Source organism: Theropithecus gelada, chromosome 1, assembly GCF_003255815.1.
Source record: "Theropithecus gelada isolate Dixy chromosome 1, Tgel_1.0, whole genome shotgun sequence".
NCBI classification, from domain to species: Eukaryota; Metazoa; Chordata; class Mammalia; order Primates; family Cercopithecidae; genus Theropithecus; species Theropithecus gelada.
In genome coordinates, this window is record NC_037668.1 from 50,074,362 (window position 1) to 50,094,068 (window position 19,707).

Consider the following 19,707-nt stretch of genomic DNA (forward strand, 5'->3'; position numbering starts at 1 on the left):
CGCCTGCCCCCCGCGCTCTGGGTCGTCACGGCCGCGGCGGCGGCGGCCACCTGCGTGTCCGCGGCGCGCGGCGAAGGTGAGCGGCAGCGGCGGCGGGGCGGGGGCGGCCGAGGGGCGCGGGGCGCGGCGCGCGCTGCCTGCGGCTCAACTTCCTTTGCATCGACCCTGAGCTCCAAGGCGGCTGGGATCCCTCGGCCCGGGGGGGCAGGGGTGGCACCGCGGAAGAGACCCGGGATTAAGGGACAGAGCGGTGGAGATGGGAACTCGCCAGCTTGAGGAAGAGGGACAGGTACCGGGGACTGGGGGACAGTGGGAAAGGACAGGAGACAGGACTGAGGGATGTGCAGCTGGGGACAGAAAACTGAGGGCCGGGGACAAGGGGACAGGACTGGACAGAAGACAAGAGAAGAGGTAAGGAGGAAGGAGTACAGTGAGATAGGGCAAGGAAGAGGGTTGGGGACAGAGGACGTGGGGGTAGGCACTAGGGATGGAGAGACAGGAGAATGGGAGAGGAGGTTCAGAGGTCGGAAGGAAAAGGGGGTGGGGACGGCATTGAGAGACAGGAGCCAGGCGCTGAGAAACGGGACCCCGGAGAGCAGGACGGGCTTTGAGGGGAGGCAGGATGGAGGGGCGGGGAATGAGAGTCTGGGAGAGGGGTCCGGACCCGAGGGCCACAGTCTGGCGATGGGCTGGGGAGAAGAAGCGAGGGCAGGGAAGTTCCAACTGGAGGAGAGGCAGCTTCGTGGGCAGCGGGAGCGGCTTGGGGAGGAGAAGGCTGGGGGATGGGGAGGCCACAGAGAGAAGGAGGTAGGCAGGCCCCAGAGAGCAAAGTCTTGTCAGAGAAGGCTGGGATGGCAGGGTCACTCTGGAGCCCCGTGTGGGAGGAAGGATTGGGGTGGGAAGGTGCACTGAGTCATTGGGACCAAAAAGGTCTGGGAAATGACTTCTGGTGGTGGGGGCACAAGAAAAGCTGAGAGGGAACACCCAAGCCTCCCATCCACACACCCCTTAGCTCCCTGGACACCCCAGCTCCATCCAGCTCAGGAGGTTTCCCTGGGTCCCACTCCCCACACCCCAATCCCTGCCCTGGCCCTCCTCTGTTCCCACAGCTCTGCCCCAAGGAAGCCAGAGCGTCTCTGTGCAGGCTCCTGGGCTGATGATGTCCAGGGACCAGAGCTGGGTCCTCACCCTGCCAGGATGAACTTCCAGGTGTGAGCAAACTCCAGAGCCGGTGCTGCTGTTCCACGCCCAGACAGACCACAGATCTGCCCTTCACGCACAGCTCACCGAGGTCCCACCCTACGCACAAGCACACACACAGGCTACTTGGGATTCACACTTGTGACTCAGGCCTGTAGAGACTCACGTGTGTGGTCAGTCTCCCCACCCCACATAACATCCACAGCCACACACACAGAAATGAAGCGAGTACACATGAGCACAAACACACATGTACATGCACGTACAGATGCATGCACATGCAAATATGCAACTCTGTGTCTACATATATACATCACACCACATATGTAAGGAGCCCGTTGCTTGCATTCATGCCCATGGAAATGCATGTGCACCAACAAACACACACAGACACAGATAAATTCATAGTCTCCCGTGAGCCCAGGACCCAGCATGGAGGAGGGGCATGGCAGGGTGGCGAGAGGTGAGATGCCGGCAGAGCAGGGCCAGGTGGATGTAACAACACGCAGGTTCCCAGGCACTGGGAGAGGTCTGGGGTTGGGGGGTGCTGGGGAGTAGGAAAGGGGGCAGGGTTGGAATCTAAGAGGCCTTGGGGCCCTGGGAGCTGCGCCTGAGAAGACAGCTTTCCGAGGGTGGGTGGAGGGAAGTGGGCAGTTTGTTTGCCCAGCAGGGTCTGAGGAGCCCTCCATCGAGGCACTGGGAGTCGGGTGGTGCACCCCCAACCCCCTGCCTCAACTCTCTTCTCTGGGGAGGAGCCATCACCCTCTGGAATCACAGGCTGGTAGCCCCAGAGCCCCTCGAAGAGGGGGCTTGGACCAGGCTCATGTGCCAAAGACAAACCATGGGTCTGGGGAGGGGACCTGTGCGGGTGGGGGCCAGCAGCTGAGGAAGAGGCAGGGTCTAGAGAGAGAGGCAGGTGGGGAAGTCTGTGTCCCGGGTGAAGGGAGGCATAGCCCAAGGGCGAGAGTCCACGCCCTCTCCGATCAGTGCAGCCGGGTACCCACAGCCAGGCACAGGTTACCCACGCGAGTCAGACAGCCATGGGGTGGAGACCTAGGACCTGAGTTCCATGTGGCGCATCTGGGAGTCCTCTCCAGCACTGTCCCTGGGCTGGTCTAGAACAACCAGTGCCAGCCGAGGAGACTGTTGGAACTCGGGAACGGGGGCTCTGCTCCCAGCTGGGTCTAGCAAAGGTGACAGGACCTTAGCCTGGCCAAATACCCCTATACCAGGCCACTCTCAGAGCCTTTGCTGGGGCCTGGGAAGGGCCCCGCACCTGCAGAGATGCCCCCCGACCCCTGCCAGGCCCAAGGCCGCTTATTGCTCTCTGGTGCGGTTTATCCTCCACTTCGAGGTGATCTCCAAGGCATTCAGAATCCTGGCTGACATCCCCTGGCCACCCCGAATTCTCCAGCCTCACCATCATGCGCTGTGTCCTCAGGGAATGTAAATCAATTTAAGTATTAGTCTCAGCGAAATGGAATGGGGGAAGGCGACGGTGCTGGAGAAAAAAAGAAATCGCATAATGCCTTCTACAGTCCAACAGGAGCGGCTTAGGAGTTATCTGTGTTTCCCAGAGCAGGAGAGGGACCCGTTTGATCCCCCCAGAACAGCCCGGGCAGATAGGCCTAGGAGGGATGCCTATGGACATCTTTCAGATAAGGAAACTGAGGCAGAGGGGTTAAGCGCTTCGCTTCACTGAAGGGCCCTGGGAGACCATGGAGTCCAATCCCCCGGTTTGTAAGCGGGGAGATGGGCCCACAGGGGAGAGCTGGCTTCATAGTCTGGCAGCGCAAGAGGCAGGAGAGAGGCCCCCAGCGGTGACCAGAGGGTCTGAATTCCCAAGGGGACCCAGACCCAGGCTGGGTGGGCCTAATGCTGGCGTTCTCTTCGGCCCTGATCAAACCTCCTATGGACTTGGGGCTTCCTTCGAGGGACACTCTGCGTTTTCATCCATTCGAGGGGACATGGATGGGGAAGGTGGAGATGGAGACAGAGGAAGAGGAGGGAGGGGAGGGACAGAGAAGGGTCTGGAATGAATTGGAACAAACAGCCCTGGAATCCTATAGCCCTTCCTGAGTCCGATAGAATCGACTTTTGACTTATCTTTGGATTATCTGAGCCCCCTGGCTGGTTGATCAAGAATCAGCTGCAGATAAGGTGGGGCTTCCCCGGGGAGAGCAGGGCCTGGAGAGCGGTGTCTGCAGGCCCTGAAGTCCGCACGCTCCAGGGGGAGAATCCTACGAGGTGGATATCCACTCGGGTGGCTCCAGGGTAGGGGCAAGTCTGGGCTGCATCCAGGCCAGGTCACGGAAGGGGCCCAGTCACCCCGAGACCTGTGTCCGGGATGCGGGGTGGGGCGAGGGGGGCCCATATGTGTCCTTCCCTCACCGTGTCCCCAAACTCGGCTTTGCTGGTCTGGGGGAAGCTGCAGTGCGGCCCCCTCCCCCTCCCACCAGCCAGCAGGAGGAGAGAGCTTGCCTGACCCAGTTTTCTCCACATTGCCTGAGAGGGAGGGAGGGAGGGAGGCGGGACGCCTTCTCTCTGCCTCTGCCCCTGGTGTGGGGCCGGCTTGGGGAGGGGGACGTCCCTCTGCGGACATTCGCTCTGTCCCCTGATCCCAGGTGGCCCCTGGGGACCCAGGGGGGAATGCAGGGAGGAGCACGGAGAACCCCTCCCTAGTTCTGCCAGCCCCACTCCAGCCGGCCTCCTCCAGGGTCCCTGACGGTGGGGTGGGGAGGGTGAGAGGCAGGAGAAAATCAGCAAATAAGAGCATCTTCACTCCAGCATTTCCTGAGGACACTTGTCCCCGTCTTTGAGGGGCAGGCTTAGAGCTATGCAAATCTCAGGCAGAAAGACACCCAGCCGCCTGCGGGAAAGTTCCAGGAGGGCTCCATCTTTAACCCCCGTCACCGGCCCAAGCCCGCTGACTGGGGTGGTTAAAAGCCCATGGCTGTTGGCTGGGAGAGGAGGTTCATGGAAAGCAGAGTGAAAGGGAAAGCTGTGGGACTCTGGAGCCAAGAGCCTCTCATACAGCAATCACCAGCTAGCCAAAAGGAAGCAGAGAGGTGAAGGGACTTGACCAAGGACACACAGCAGTTAGAGACAGCTGAAGCCTGAGCCCTGATTTCTAAACAGCATAATGCATCTGTATCACCTTAAATGAGGGAGTGACACAAGGGACATGGAGAGAGGCGGGGGGCGAGGGACTTAGAGAAGGGAAACTAGTGTTGTTAAGGACCAGCCCTGGCTCCAGGCTTTACATACTTTCCTGACCTTCATCCCACCCTTAGGTACTATGAACCCATTTTACAGATGCGAAAATTGAGGGTCACCTGCTAATAAGTAGCTGCCTTGAGACGTGGACCCAGGAATGTCTGACCCCCAAGATGGGCTCTTTTCCCTACCGTGTTGAGCTTACAGCCTCTCCTTTGCAGAGGGCCTGACTTAGAGTGAGTTGCCCTTTGGGCCAGTGCTCCTTTCCCGCCGTGGAGACTACTCAGAGGTTCTGCTTCTCGGGCCTGAGCATCCAGGGATGGTGATGGCCTGCAGTTGCTAAAGCAGGTGCTCCGAATGCCAGCCCTGCCAGCTACACCTGTGGGGCTCTGGGCACATTCCCGGACCTCCCTGAGGTTCGGTTCTTTTATCTGTAAAATGGAGATAATAATGGCCGCCTCTCAGGTTGTTGTGCGGGGGCGCAGATGAGGCATCTCAAGCTCCCCTTGCAGATATTGGCACATAGGTGCTTACTAAGAGGCAGCTCTTACCCCCCAAGCCCCCCCACACCAGATGTGCACAGGGGACATGCTAGATGCCAGGCACCATGCTGGGGGAACAGGGTAATTATTAAGCTGGGGCCAGTCCTCCGATGGGAGGTATGACTTTGCAGCATGGACCTTGAATGCCATCATGGCTCCTACAGGAGACAAGGGTCAGGTCATCATCACAAAAGCCCTGTGGGACCGAAATCGTTATTACCCCATTTTACAGAGGAGGAAGCGGAGGCTCAGGGAGGTGAGGGGACTTGCCCAGGGACACACAGCTCCTAAGTGGCACAGCTGGGATTTTGAGGCCTGCCAGCCTTGAGCCCACCTCTTAACTATCCCACTGTGCCAGCAACCAAGGATGTCTGGCACTTGGAACAGCTTGTGCTCTGGGAGTTCAGAATATTACTTTTTGGCCAAAAGGGTGAGAGGAAGGCTTCAGGGAAGAGAACTTAAACTGGGCCTTCAAGGAGAGGGGAAGAGGGAAAGGGCATTCAGGCAGAGGGACCCATGTGAGCTGTGTGCTGGGGGCTGAGTGTGGACCAGTGTAGCTGGGTCAGGCTGCGCTTGAGGAGCTGGGGAGAGGTTACAGGGGCCTGATGCCCTCTTGTCTCCTGTTTTACAGTGAATTTGCTGGACACATCGACCATCCACGGGGACTGGGGCTGGCTCACGTATCCGGCTCATGGTGTAAGTGACGGGCAGTGGGGACAATGTCATCCCCCTGTGAGCGGAGAGAGGCTGCCACTCAGAGTCTGCATGAGATCGATCAAAAGGAAGCAGAGGCCCAGAGAGGTCAAGAGACTTACCCAAGGGCACACAGCAGTTAGTGCTGCTGATCTCTTAACAGTTTAGTGCATACAGACCCTTGAGATTACAGAACCAACCCTGGCAACAGATCCCTGATTCGTCAAGTCTGAGGCCCTAGATCCAGGGATCCCCATGGCTGCATCCTACAGATTCATGAGGTGCCAGGCCAGGACTAAAGAAGGCCGGCCAGGCCTTCCTGCCTTCTGGGTTGCTCCCTCCCTCCCAGCTGCCCTGGCCTCACCAGTCCTCCGACCTCTGGAGTCTCTGCTTGTCTGTCTCCCCAAGTGTCCAGGTTCCCAGGCCTCCATGGTGACTCTGGACTCGGCCTTCAGGTTGCTGTGGGTAATGTGCTCACAGGCCGTGCCCCCATCCTCCTGGGGAGGAGCTGCAGTGAGCAGGCTGCACTGCCCCGTCCCTCTGCGTCTCTTCTCTGAATCCTGCGGGGGCAGGGCAGTAGAATAGAAGTGAGCCCACGAGCCTGGTGAGATCCCGGCTCTGCCCTTGACGAGCAGGTGGCGTTGGGTCACCACTTCACCTCTCTGAGTCTCAGTTTCCCCATCTATAGAAAGGGACAAGCCTGTGATGACCTCCTAGGTCTGCGGCAGGGCGAGAGCAGATGACACAGTCTTGGCACTGAGTCTGGCACAGGGTGAGCCCTCAATGAACGTAGGCTTTTATAATGATCTTTAGCATTGTTACTCACGTGTATTATCTCACACAGTTACCGTCACATGAACTTCCTCTCACCAGGGTGCTCAGAAACACACATGCACACACACGCGTGCGCGTACACACACACGCACACATCCCTGCCACAGACACGGGCACATGGTGCATACCTGAGTTCTGTCATGTCCACGTTCAGCTTCTATGGCTGTGAGGACAGAGGGATAATAATATCAATAATGATGATGATAATGCCACCAACAGTTAACACTTATGAAGGGCCTTTCTTGACTTTGGGTAGAGTTTTCATCTGGGCCTTTTGTAGGGGGCCTGTGGTTGGAAGTCTAGACATGGCCCCGCTCCTCTCTCTCTAGGGGTCTGGTCACCAGGCAGCAGTGAGCTGAGCCTGTCATCAACCCTCATGCACCGGGCTCCCGGGAGCTGGGGGCGGGCCACATGGCCCTGGCTCTCCAGGTCCCTGAGCCTGGAGAAAGCCCTCATCACCTGAGCCAGCACCACTGCCCGAGGACAGAGGCTGGGTGCTTGGGGTGTCCCTTTACCTCGCAGCGTGTCAGTCCCCCGCTCTGTAAAACGCTCCTTGGTGTGGCTGTCTTCCCCGCGTGAGTGTGGTGTGGAAGGCTTTGGTGCAGTGAGCTGGCCCCCGTGTCAGGGTTCCACCCATGAGGAGACGGGTCCTGGTTCCTCCCTCACTGCATGGCGGTTGGCTGAGTTGGCATTCCCCTGAGTCCCAGCAGCTAGGAGGGCACGCCTGGGCCCTGGCTGGCTCCGGGGTGTCTTTATCCCGCCCAGAGCATCGGACTTGGTGTTTAGGGTAGCGAGGAATTGTCAGGGTTTTCAGCAGGTGGGGAGCATGGCTGGCCTCGTGTTTTGGACGCTCACACTGGCAGTGTCAGGTGGGTTTTCGTGCAGGGCGCTATAAAGCATAGCTCAGCATTCTGGCATTGCATTCGCGAGTTAGAACAAATCAGGCAACTTCACTGAGCTCTGAGCAGATCACAGGCGTGATCTCATCACTCCCCACAACCAATCCTTGAGGTGGGTGCAGCCGCCGCACTTCACAGGTGAGGAAGCTGAGGCTCAGCGCAGTGAGGAGTAATTTGCCCATCATCAGGCAGGTTCCAGCTGATCGCAAGCCGGGACTTAAACTTGGGTCTCTCTGAGCCCAGAGCCTGTGGTGAGTCCCTTATGCCACCTTTGAACTGCAGGCAGTAAGGCCCACTCTGTGACCGTTTCATGAGATGGGGAGGCAAGCCTGCACTCTCTGCTGAGCCAGGGACCACCTGCCATCGTCAGGGGGCCTGGAGACTGGGGCTTCTCGGAGAGGAGGGAAGGCTGGAATGACATGCCTGATTCCCAAACTCTAGACTTTGAACCTGTGCCAGGCTAGCAGGTGAAGCCTGCAGAGTTCCACATCCAGGAGGTCTGTGGAAGGGCCTGGGAATCTTCTGTTTAATAAGCTTTCCAGGGAGCCAGGCATGGTGGCCCACACCTGTAAGTGTAGCATTTTAGGAGGCTTGCTTGCGACCAGGAGTTCGAGACCAGCCTGGGCAACATAGTGAGATGCTTTCTGTACAAAGATATTAAAATTAGTTGGGTGTGGTGGTGTGCGCTTGTGGTCCCAGCTACTCAGGAGGCTGAGGTAGGAGGATTGCTTGAGCCTGGGAGGTCGAGGCTCCAGTGAGTCACTGTACTCCAGCCTGGGTGACAGAGAGAGATCTTGTCTCAAAAAATAAAAATAAAAAAGAATCAGCTTTCCAGGTGATTCTCCTGCCCAGCTGGAGATAGTCCTTGAGGTTCTATCCGTCCCTCTGACTCTGGAGTCCATTCAGTAGCTTGAGGACAAGGGTCACCCAGGGCAGTTTCCAGCCTCAGAAATGTTACACGATTGTCAGACAGGTGCAGAACCTGAAGGGCCAGGGCGCTGGGTCCTGAAGAACGGGGGCTCCGCCTCCTGTAGTCAGTGTGATTCAGGCAGATCACTTACTTCGTCTCCACCTCCTCATTTATAACATGGGGACAATCTTAGAACTGCTCCGTGCAGTGCCACCAATGGGATGATACATGAAAAGGCCGTTTTACCAACGAGAAACTGAAAGCTCTCAGAGGCGAAGTAATTCTGCGAAGACGGGGAGGTCTGGCCCAGACCCTCTGCTCTTCATCAGGCTGCGTCCTTCCCTCTGCTCCTGGGAACTTCCGCACGCTGGGGCTGGGACGTGCTCCGCCTGCTCTGGCTAATTAACATGGACTAACGAATGCTGCTTTAGGTAAGCGGGCAGGTTAATTTCCATTGCACCCCCTGGAGTAGACGGAAGGAGCAGGCATTTGCTACTCTATTTTACAGAAGAGAAGCCCAAGCCTCAGAGAAGGGATGTGCCTCAGCAAGCGCTGCACAGCTGGTTCACTGCATTCTGATCTGGGAGGAGGACAGAGTTGGGGGAGCAGTGTGCCAGAGTCAGTTTTTGGGCTTGAGAAGCAGCGGAGATGGGAGTGGCACCCAGCATGGGTTGGGGGTGCCCCAGGCAGAGAACAGTGCTGATTCTGCCCTTGCACCAGACCTCCCGGAGTCTGTGCCACTCTGGGCATCTGCAGCAGCTCCTGGGGTTGGCAGGGCTAGGCCAGACCATTGGCCCCGGTGGAGCAGCTGTAGTAGACTCAGATTGAGCCGATTAATTTATCCGGGTCCCTGGCAGGAAACAGACAGGGAGCAGCTGGCTGGCTTTTTGGTGCTCCATTAATTGTGACAATGACTTTAACCCCAGATGTGATGCTGTGCTGCCTGGAGCCTCTGACAGCAGAGCGGGGTGTGGAGCAGGGGTCCTTCTTGGGTTGGGGAGACTTGGAAGCATAAACTCTTTCAGGTGAGGCTTGCACTTCCTGGGACCCCTTTGGAAACAGGAAATCTTCCCACATGGTCCCTGGAGGCAGGTGCGGTGGGCTGTGAAGATGCTGCCAGTTCAGTATCATATTCGGGCCATTTGTCAAGTGCCTTCCTGTGCCAGGCCTGAGCTAAGCACTTTGCAGAAAGTTTCCCACTGCATCCTCTCAAACCTAGCTGAAGTGGGGCCTACTTGAGTCCCATTTTACAGCTGTGGGCACTGAGGATCAAGACGAGACTAGATGGAGGGGCTTGGGATGGGCAGGAAAAGACTTGAGATGCCCATGACCTTCTCTCTAGCACTTGTGGAATAAGCCCAGAACTCCACAGGTTCTCAGAGCATCTGGTCATGAAGCCCCCCTCCCCCTTTAAGCAGTAGGCTCTCTCGTTCAAGGACAATTGAAGAAGGTCAAGGTGTTGCATATGTGAAGGAACCAGGACAGGGGCCCAGAGACCAACCCTTCCTCTGTCCTCGTCCTCCAGCTCCTCCTTGGAGCCCTCATGAGTCCCTGAAGTCAGCTCAACAAGGACTGCTCCTGGCCAGCTGGTGCTCAGCAACTGAGGAAGTTAGGGCTGTCCCCTTCCCTGTCTTCTGCAGACCTCCACCCTTGCAAGAGGGTGCTGCTTCATTGCAGTGCCAGGTTGACAGGTAAACTACAGATGCCCACACCCAGGAGGGCTGGGGAGGGGCCTGGGAGTCTTACCCACCTGAATTCCCTTGGCTCATCACCCGGCACTGCCTGGTCTGGTGGACCCGGGGCACTTGGGACAAGGAGTGTTTGTGGTATCTTTCTTTCTTGCTTGCTTATTCTGATGAAATACACATAATGTAAAGTTTACCGTGTTAACCCTTTTTAAGTGCACAGCTCGGTGATATGTAGTGCATTCACATTGCTGTGTGGCCATCACCACCGCCACTGCCAGGACTCCTTTCATCCTGCAAAATGGAAACTCCGCACACTTAAACAGTCACTGCCCCCTCCCTGCCAGCCCCTGGCAGCCAGCATTCTACTTTCTGTCTCTCTAAATCTGACTAGGTACTGCATATACGTGGAATCCTAATGATATTTGTTCTTTGTTTCTAGCTTATTTCATTTGGCATGTCTTTAAGGTGTATCAGAATTTCCTTCCCTTTCAAGGCTAATACTCTGTGATAGGTATATACCACATTTTGCTTACCTACTGGTTCATTGACGTACGCTTGGGTTCCTTCCACATTTTGGCTATTGTGAATAATGCCGCTATGAATAGGGGTGTACAAATATCTTTTTGAGACCCTGCTTTCAATTCTTTGGGATATATACCCAGAAATGGGATTGCCAGATCATATGGTAATTCTATTTTAAACACTTTGAGAAGCTGCCATACTGTTTTCCACTGCAGCTGCACTATTTTACAGTCCCACCCGTAATGCACATGGTTCTAATTTCTCCACATCCTTGCCAACACTTATTATTATCTTTTTTTTTTTTTTTTTTTTGAGAGGGAGTCTCGCTCTGTTGCCCAGGCTGGAGTACAGTGGTGCGATCTTGGCTCACTGCAACCCGTCTTCCAGGTTAAAGTGATTCTCCTGCCTCAGCCTCCCGAGTAGCTGGGATTATAGGCACGCGCCACTGCATCTGGCTAATTTTTGTATTTTTAGTAGAGATGGGGTTTCTCCATGTTGGCCAGGCTGGTCTTGAACTCCTGACTTCAGGTGATCCACCTGCTTCGGCCTCCCAAGGTGCTGGGATTATAGGTGTGAGCCACCGTATCCAGCCTTATTATTATTATTTTTTATAACAGTCATCCTAATGTGTATGAAGTGGTATCTCATTGTGGTTTTGGTTTGTATTTCCCTAATGATTAGCGATGTTGAGCATCTTTTCATTTGGCCATCTGAATATTTTCTTTAGAGAAATGTCTGTTCACGTCCTTTGCCCATTTTCTAATCAGACTATTTCTTTTCTGTTGTTGTTGAGTTGTGGGAATTCTTTATGTATTCTGGATATTAATCCCTTATCAGCTACATGATTTGCATATAGCTTCCCCCATTTCATGGGTTACCTTTTCAGTTTGTTGAGAGTGTCTGGTTTATTTTGAAATCACTGATGCCCAGCCAGCAGGCAGCACAGAAGCAATTACACTCAACTTTCTCACATCCTGGGATTCCCTTGAGTGGGACCCAGGCCAGCCCAGGGAAACAGCAAGAAGAGCAGGGTGGAGGGAGTCTGTGGATCAGGCAGTCACTCAACAAGCAGCAGTGCAGGAGAGGCTGCTGAAGGATTTGAGGTGGGGGCAAGGCATAATCTGGTTCGTATATTAGAAAGATCCCTCTGGCAACTGATATGGAAATTGGACTTACTGACTTCACCAGGCAAGTCCTCCCACTCTAAGAAAGATAGGAGGAGCCATAGAGAAATGAGGGCAGAGCTTTGGCATCAGGCAGGCCCGATTCCCGTTCAGCCGTTGCTCAATAATGACATGACCTCACACATGTGGCTCACAGGTCAGAGCCTCTACTTCCTCATCTCAAGAGTTAGTAAATAACACTTCCCCTGAAGATTGTGGCCCTCTGCGAGATCACGTCTTCAGGGGGCCTGGCATCTGGTAGCTATGACAGTCCACCAGCAGGCCAGCTCCTTTGTCTTTTTTTTCCCAGCGTCCCCAGCACAAAACACAGGGTCACTGGCAAAAGAAGGTGAGGTGCTGGCTGTACTTCAGTGGCTGTGTTCTCTCTGCCCACAGTGGGACTCCATCAACGAGGTGGACGAGTCCTTCCAGCCCATCCACACGTACCAGGTGTGCAATGTCATGAGCCCCAACCAGAACAACTGGCTGCGCACCAGCTGGGTCCCCCGCGACGGCGCCCGGCGTGTCTATGCCGAGATCAAGTTTACCCTGCGTGACTGCAACAGCATGCCCGGCGTGCTGGGCACCTGCAAGGAGACCTTCAACCTCTACTACCTGGAGTCGGACCGCGACCTGGGGGCCAGCACACAAGAAAGCCAGTTCCTCAAAATCGACACCATTGCGGCCGACGAGAGCTTCACAGGTGCCGACCTTGGTGTGCGGCGTCTCAAGCTCAACACGGAGGTGCGCGGTGTGGGTCCCCTCAGCAAGCGCGGCTTCTACCTGGCCTTCCAGGACATCGGTGCCTGCCTGGCCATCCTCTCTCTCCGCATCTACTATAAGAAGTGCCCCGCCATGGTGCGCAATCTGGCTGCCTTCTCGGAGGCAGTGACGGGGGCTGACTCTTCCTCACTGGTGGAGGTGCGGGGCCAGTGCGTGCGGCACTCGGAGGAGCGGGACACGCCCAAGATGTACTGCAGTGCGGAGGGCGAGTGGCTGGTGCCCATCGGCAAATGTGTGTGCAGTGCCGGCTACGAGGAGCGGCGGGATGCCTGTGTGGGTGAGCGCGCCATGGCCTGGGCATGGGTCAGCCGGCAGCGGCGCTTGGTCTGGGCAGGGCTGCCAGGGTGTGAGGGGGGACGTCAGAGCCCACAGGCACCTGGGTGGCCCACACAGCCCCTGGGAAGATGGATAAACCTCCAGTGTTCCTACATCAGCAAATATGCCAGGCCACCTGTGTCCGTGTGTTGGGGAAGGACGTGGAAGCACGAAGGGGGAGGGGAGAGGGAGGGAAACAGACTTCAGCCAGGCGGTGCCTTCTGTCGGGGGTACCAGCTAAAGGCACCTGTGCAATTGGGTATGCTATGGGATTCCTACTCGGATTAGGGAACGATACCGTGGGCTAACTCAGGTCAGACATAGTTCTAAGCACTTTGCGAGTGTTAACTCATTGAATCCTGGCCACTGCGTTATGACATAGGAACTGCTATTGTCCTGGTTTTATAGATGAGGAGACTGAGACACAGAGAGGCAAAGCAACTTGCCCAGGGTCATGCAGCTGGGGATGGCAGAGCTGGGATTTCAACTCAGAAGTCTGGTTCCAGAGCTGGTGCTCGAAACCACTGAACTTCTAACCTGTAGAGTAGAGGGAAGTGGGACCCAGGCCCTGGGTGAATGAGCACAGTGAGGGGTATAAAGCCAGGGGCACCCGGGGAGTACAGTCTGGGTTGGGCCTGTCCCTGGGGCCCTGAAAAGGCTGCTTCTGTTAGGGGGAGCTTATCAGCGACCTGTGCTAGAAGACAGGCAAGGGCCTTGTGGAGGAAGACAGTGAGCAGAGAGCCCCTGGGCCATGACTTAGGGTGGCACCTGTACCCATAGGTGTGCTGCTGGGTTCCTGCGTCGGACCAGGAGCAGGGCATGCAGACGGGGGAGCCTAGGCCCAGGTGGTGTGAGTGTATGTATGCGTGTGTGCAAGTGTACATATGCATGTGTGGGTACGTGTGTGCATGTGTACGTGAGTGTATGTACACGTATGTACGGGTGCACAAATGTGTGTGCATGTGTGTGTGCTTGTGTGCGTGAGTGTATGTATGCATGTGTGTACATTTGTGCATGAGTGTATGCATGCATGTGTGTGCACGTGTGAGTGTGTATGCATGTGTGCATGAGTGTATGTGTTCCTGTGAGCATGAGTGTACGTGTGCATGTGTGTGCATGTGTGTGCGAGTGTATTGTGCATGTGTGCAAGTGTATCTGTGCGTGTGTGTGTCTATGTGCGTGTGTGCATATGTGCACGATGGCCCTTGAGTGTGTGCATGTGCGCGTGAGTGTATGTGCGCATGTGCGCGTGAGTGTATGTGCGCATGTGCGCGTGAGTGTATGTGCGCATGTGCGCGTGAGTGTATGTGCACGTGTGTGTGCACATGCGTGAGTGTATGTATGCCTGTGTGCGTGTGCATGTGAGTGTGTGCGTGTGCACGTGAGTGTGTGTGTGCATATGTGTGCAGTGTGTGCACGTATTTGTGCAGTGTGTGTGCATGTGCGTGACTGTGTGCATGTGTGTGCATGTGTGTGTGCATGTGTGTGTGCATGTTTGTGTGCAAGTGTGCATGAGTCTGTGTGCATATGTGTGTGTGTATATGTGCGAGTGTATATGTGCATGTGTGCGTGATTGTATGTGTGTGTGCATGTGTGCATGAGTAATGTGTGACTTTGTGCATGTGTGCACACGTGTGCATGAGTGTGTGTGTGCATGTGAGTGTATGCATGAGTGCATGTGTGTGCATGTGTGCATCAGTGTGTACGTGTGTGCATATGTGCGTGAGTGTATGTATGCATGTGTGTGCATGTGCGCTTGAGTGTATGCATGCATGTGTGCATGAGTGTGTGCATGTGTGCACACGTGTGTGTGGGTGTATGTGTGCATGTGTGCATGAGTGTATGTGTGCATGTGTGCGTGTGTGTGCATGTGTGTGTGCATGTGTGTGTGCATGTGGGGGAGTCTGTTCAGCTGGGCACCCCAAGAGCAGGGAACACTAAGCAAGCTTGTGTGGACAAACAGCAGGTGCCCAGCTGCTCCTGGTCTTGGCTCAGCTTCTCTCTGTTGTTTTCTTTGGTCTCACCAGTGGCTGGGCACATAGTGGCTCAGCTCCCGGGGCACAGTGAAGCCTGGCTTTTGAGATCGTTGGATCTCAAAAGAGGAGACAGAGGAGGTAAAAGGGAGGGGGATGTTCCTATGCAGGGATCAGAGAGACAAGAGCCTGTCCCCAGATACCCTAGTGACAACTGGAACGGGGCCCTTGTCAGCCGCTGGGAATATGCTCCTAGCCTTTTGCTGCTACTACACAGGCCCTGGGACCACAGTGAGAGGGATCTTTAGTCCTCATCACCCATCCCTCTGCCCCCAGCAGGCAGGCAGGAAAGGCCCCTAAGCACTAACAGGACTGGGCATGACATAGGCTGACAGCCTCAGGTAATAACAGGTGGGGATGGAATCCAGCTGGCTCCATTTAGGAGCCGTCTTGCCCAGAGATCTCTGGGGCCAGGATCTTCCCTGCAGCCACCAGGCCCTTTCCAGCCCTTCCCAGAGGCTCGATGGTTCTCTCTTTCTTTCTTTTCTTCTTTTATTTCTTTTTTCTTTCTTTTCTTTCTTTCTCCTTCCTTCCTTCCTTCCTCCCTCCCTCCCTCCCTCCCTTCCTTCCTTTTTTTTTTGGAGATGGAGTTTTCACTTTTGTTGCCCAGGCCGGAAGTGCAATGGTGTGACCTCAACTCTTTGCAACCTCCGCCTCCCGGGTTCAAACAATTCTCCTGCCACAGCCTCCCGAGTAGCTAGTATTACAGGCACCCACCACCACGCCCAACTTATTTTTGTATTTTTAGTAAAGACGGGGTTTCACCATGTTGGCCAGGCTGATCTCAAACTCCTGACCTCAAGTGATCCGCCTACCTCGGCCTCCCAAAGCGCTGGGATTACAGGTGTGAGCCACCGCCTCCAACCCACTATTTGGTTTTCTTAAGAAATTTTGTTTCACATCCCCAATTTCTGAGTCTTCTCCTGTCCTGAGCTCTAAACCCCAAAGCACCTTCTGTGGCGTTTGCCCATTTCTGAATTTGTTCTGCCCTCTGCAGCCTGGTTTGCCAGGCTCCCCAGGCCACAAGCCTCTCATGGTTACTGTCACAGACAGCCCCGTATGGCTCAGCTTTGCACTGGGGAAGAAAAACAACCAACACCCCTATTGCCTTCACAGCTTATAGTGGGGTGCATCACATACCAGCTCATTTGCTCATTGCAGCAAGGCAGGTATCACAATTCCATTTTACAGATGGGGAAGCTGAGGTGTAAGAGGTAGTGTCACCTGCTTAGGCCTCACAGCTGGTGAGAGCTGGAGCTGGAGCCTGAAGACAGGTCTGTATTGCTCTGAGCCAGATACAGGCTTTTAGCATCTCCCTGGCTGCTTTGCCCGCCAGAGCTGCTCCAAACATCCCCTCATTCTGATGGGGATAATGAAGGACCTTAGTGATGATTTTTCGTCTTTGATGTTATACAGTTATCCATTTTGCTGAGCATCTACTGTGTCCCGGCATTGGGGATACAGGTACGGGGAGTCCCTGCCTCTGGGGACTTAGCAGTTTCCTATCCTTACAACAGTCCTCTAAGCTAAGTATTATAGTCCCATTTTACAGATAAGAAAAACTGAGGCCCCTCAACTTAAGTAGCAGAGTAGTGATCTGATCCCAGGTTGCCTGATTCCAGCACCTTCAATGGCTTCCTCTGTGCACAGCGCCCTCTGCGAAGCCCCACTTCCCTCCTCTGTGGGGTAGCGTTCGGATGGATGGTTAGTAACTGGTACAGCATAAGTCATAACAATCTGGCTGGTTGGCTGGTGCATATGCACTCAGGGTCGGCCACCATCCCCACCTCTGGATTTAGCTAGCGAGTACAAATACGCCAATCATTTGTCCCGGGTGCACTGAGCCACATTTGTCTGTAGGAAGGAGACCTGCCCTCCTGTCTTTGGGGTCACGACCTCAGTTGGAGGCCTCAGGTAACGCCGCAGTCTTCTTGTGGCAGAGGAAGGAAGCGGAGCCCAGAGAGGGAATGTATCTTGCCCAATTTTCACAGCACATCAGGGGTGGGGCTCTGAGTGGAAACCCCAGGGCCTGAGTGGCAGGACCTCATGGGGGCTGGGAGAGGCCAAGGCCACTCCTATTTCCTGGCGCTGCTGCCACATTAATAACAAATAAAAAGAAATGCCAAAGCGGAGTTAGGGAATTGCAGCATATTTTGAATTTTACATTTAAATCATAATACAACATAATTATGCCAGTTTCAAGATAATTACAGGTTTTATAAAAAATATTAATTCATAGTGCACTGCAGGCAGTGAGATTTGGGAACGGAAAGCCTGTTTTAAGTCGCACAAGGAAAGACATTTCTCAGCTCCATTGGTGGCTTCTGTAGCTGCATAACTTCATTTGGGAAGGGCAGCACGGGTCCCAAACCAAGGCCCTTCACAAGTGGTAGCCAGGTCCAAGAGCCCCGCCTCGTCCCCCTTTCCACCCCTGGAGAAGCCCTTGACCTCTTTGGAGCTGCCCGGCTCCTTAGTGGATGGCCTGGGGCAAAGGAGGGGCTGGGAACAGAGTAGGGTACTTTTCCTGGGATACTTGAGATGTTTTCTGCAAGCTGGGGCTGCCCCTGCCCAGCCTGAGGGAGTCTTCAGGAGATCTGCTGAGGTCCATGGGGCCCCTGCCTGGTTTGAGGACATCCTGATCCCTTTTGGGCAATTCTCTCAGCAAGCAGTTAAGGAGAGGAAGGGCGTGGAGTCAGGGGTCTCAGCTCACCCAGCCCTGACTCCTTGTCCTTCTAGTGACAGGAGCAGGGGTCGAGAGCCTGAGACCCACAGTAGCGGCCAGGTCCCCTTCTACAGCTGCCATCCCTGCCTCGGGTTTTGCCCTCAGAGGTACCCTCAGAAGGTGGCCAGACAGTACTTGATTTTGCAGAAGAAGACAGTATAGCCTGGGATAAGGGATCCACCAGGTCACATGGCTCTTTAGAGGTCTTGCTTAGATTGCACTCAGGCCTCAGAGACCCATGGAAAAATGTCAGAGCGATGTGGGGCTCGTCCAGTTTACCACTGGGGAATTGGAGGCCCAGAGAAGTGAAGTGACTAGCCCAAGGGCACACAGTGAGGGGTGGTTGATAGAATCTCACATCTCCCGACTCCTTGACCAGAGGAAGCTCCCCAAACTCCACAACTCTGGATCCAGTGACCTCCCCACACCAGGCTGTACTTCCCAGCACCCCCCTGCACCCCGGTTCACCCCAGAAAGGGGAAGGGCCTCTCAGCACATCACCCAACAGGGCAGCAGCCCAGAGTCTGAAGTCCTGGTTGCCGTCCTTCCTGTCACCTGGACGCAGAATATAAATCACCCTTCGCGGCCCTAATCATCTTTCTATAAATATCAGAGTCTCATTTCGGAGGGGGAGCGGGAACGGCGAGCTCTTTTGCCTTCCTGACTGTGTTTAAAATCTGATTTAGAATTAATTTCCTTTGGTTGTCCACCGGCGGACACCTTATTTGTCAAATCTCCGGCTCTTTGCGGGGGAGAGCAGAGAGGTGGCCGGGGCCGCAGGCAGCTGCTGGCCTGACAGGCGGCCTGGGCAAGGTGCCCTCGGCAGGGGCATGAGCCCCTCCTGGCTTGCGGCCTGACACCCGGGCACACGCGGGCTCCGGAAGCACCCCGGGTCGACAGGCAGGGCCGGGCCCCAGCCCAGAGCTGCTCCATCTGTCTCAGCCATTAATTCCCGGCCCAGCCTCCAGGTCTCTGGGCTCCCTGAGGCCTGGTGATTAGTATTCTTATTAAAGATTATTTTATTTTCATTGCGTGGATTAATCTGGCCTTGACACGTTATAGCCATATGGGTATTAGCCGAGCGTGTGAGAACTGCCGACTGGTGAGCCACAGCGGCGCAGCTATCTCTCAGCTCTGGGATGGTGCTGCGAAGACAGGGGAAAAGGCCATAGCTCCAGAGGCTCCCCAGCCTGGCTGCACAGCCTGGCTCTGCTGGGAACCTGGGGCAAGGCACTCAGGCTCCCTGAGCCTCTGTTTCCTCTTCTGTCGAACAATTGTAAGAATTCCAACTACATCAAATTGTTATAACAACAAGTGCCAGGCACTGCCCTGGCATCAATTTGTGTGTCTTCACTCATGTCATCCTTGCCATCTCCCTCTAAGGCGGGTGGAATTATGATCTCCACCTTACAGATGAGGAAACTGACTTCCAGCAACTTGCCCAATGGCACCGAGCTCAGATAAAGGGGGTTAGGCAAGGACGGGAACCCAGGCACTGCTCCCGAGTTTCTGCTCAGGCCTGACAAGGACCAGGTGGGCCCTGGAAAGGGTCAGAGACTTGCAGGACCAGCTGTGGTTCTGGCTTCCCTCAGGCCCCGCATCACCCCATGAGGCTTTGTTTGTCCGTCTCCCAATGCCCTGGAAGCTCCCTAAGAGCAGGCCCAGCTCTTACTTCTCTTGGGTCCATAGTAGAAGCTCAGTAAATTTGGAGAAAGGAATAAATGAGGGAGGGAAGAAGCAAACGGTCTCCGAGGTGTTAATCATTGTGGACTGGATCATTGCAGTGAGGATTACTGTTATTCAGCTCAACAACAGGTTCAACAAATATTTGCTGACAAAATGCAAAGCCCTATTCTGATGATGCCAGTGGCCCCAGGGGCTCAGAAGGAGCCTGTGCTCCAGGCTGTGCCCCAGGACTGAGCCTCCCGGGGGGCTTCTAGGAAGAGGAGGCGAGATCAAAGTGTGTCAATCAAGACTCCCCGGGACTCCCAGGTCCCAGCCTTGAGCTCAGCCCCCAGGCAGGCCGGAGCCCTCTGGGGGTCCTTTGGAGGGGAGGGAAAGATGTCACAACACTGGGAGGTATTTTCCCGCACCCTGCCACTTACAAGCCCTTTCTGGCTCTGCAGCCTTCTAGAGTGTGAAGCAACTTCAGGGCGTTACCATTTCTCCTGACTCCAGGTTTTCTCT

General features: G+C 55.2%; 1 protein-coding gene across 1 annotated transcript in view; it reads left to right on the forward strand.

The window, feature by feature from the left end:
* The window catches only part of EPHA8 (EPH receptor A8), a 49,898-nt gene that overhangs the window by 12,638 nt on the left and 17,553 nt on the right, over positions 1-19,707 (forward strand). Inside the window, exons 5-7 of the mRNA XM_025384836.1 lie at positions 2-76; positions 5,590-5,654; positions 12,064-12,727. Coding sequence (XP_025240621.1) covers positions 2-76; positions 5,590-5,654; positions 12,064-12,727 — 804 coding nt within the window. The remainder of the gene's footprint in view (position 1; positions 77-5,589; positions 5,655-12,063; positions 12,728-19,707) is intronic.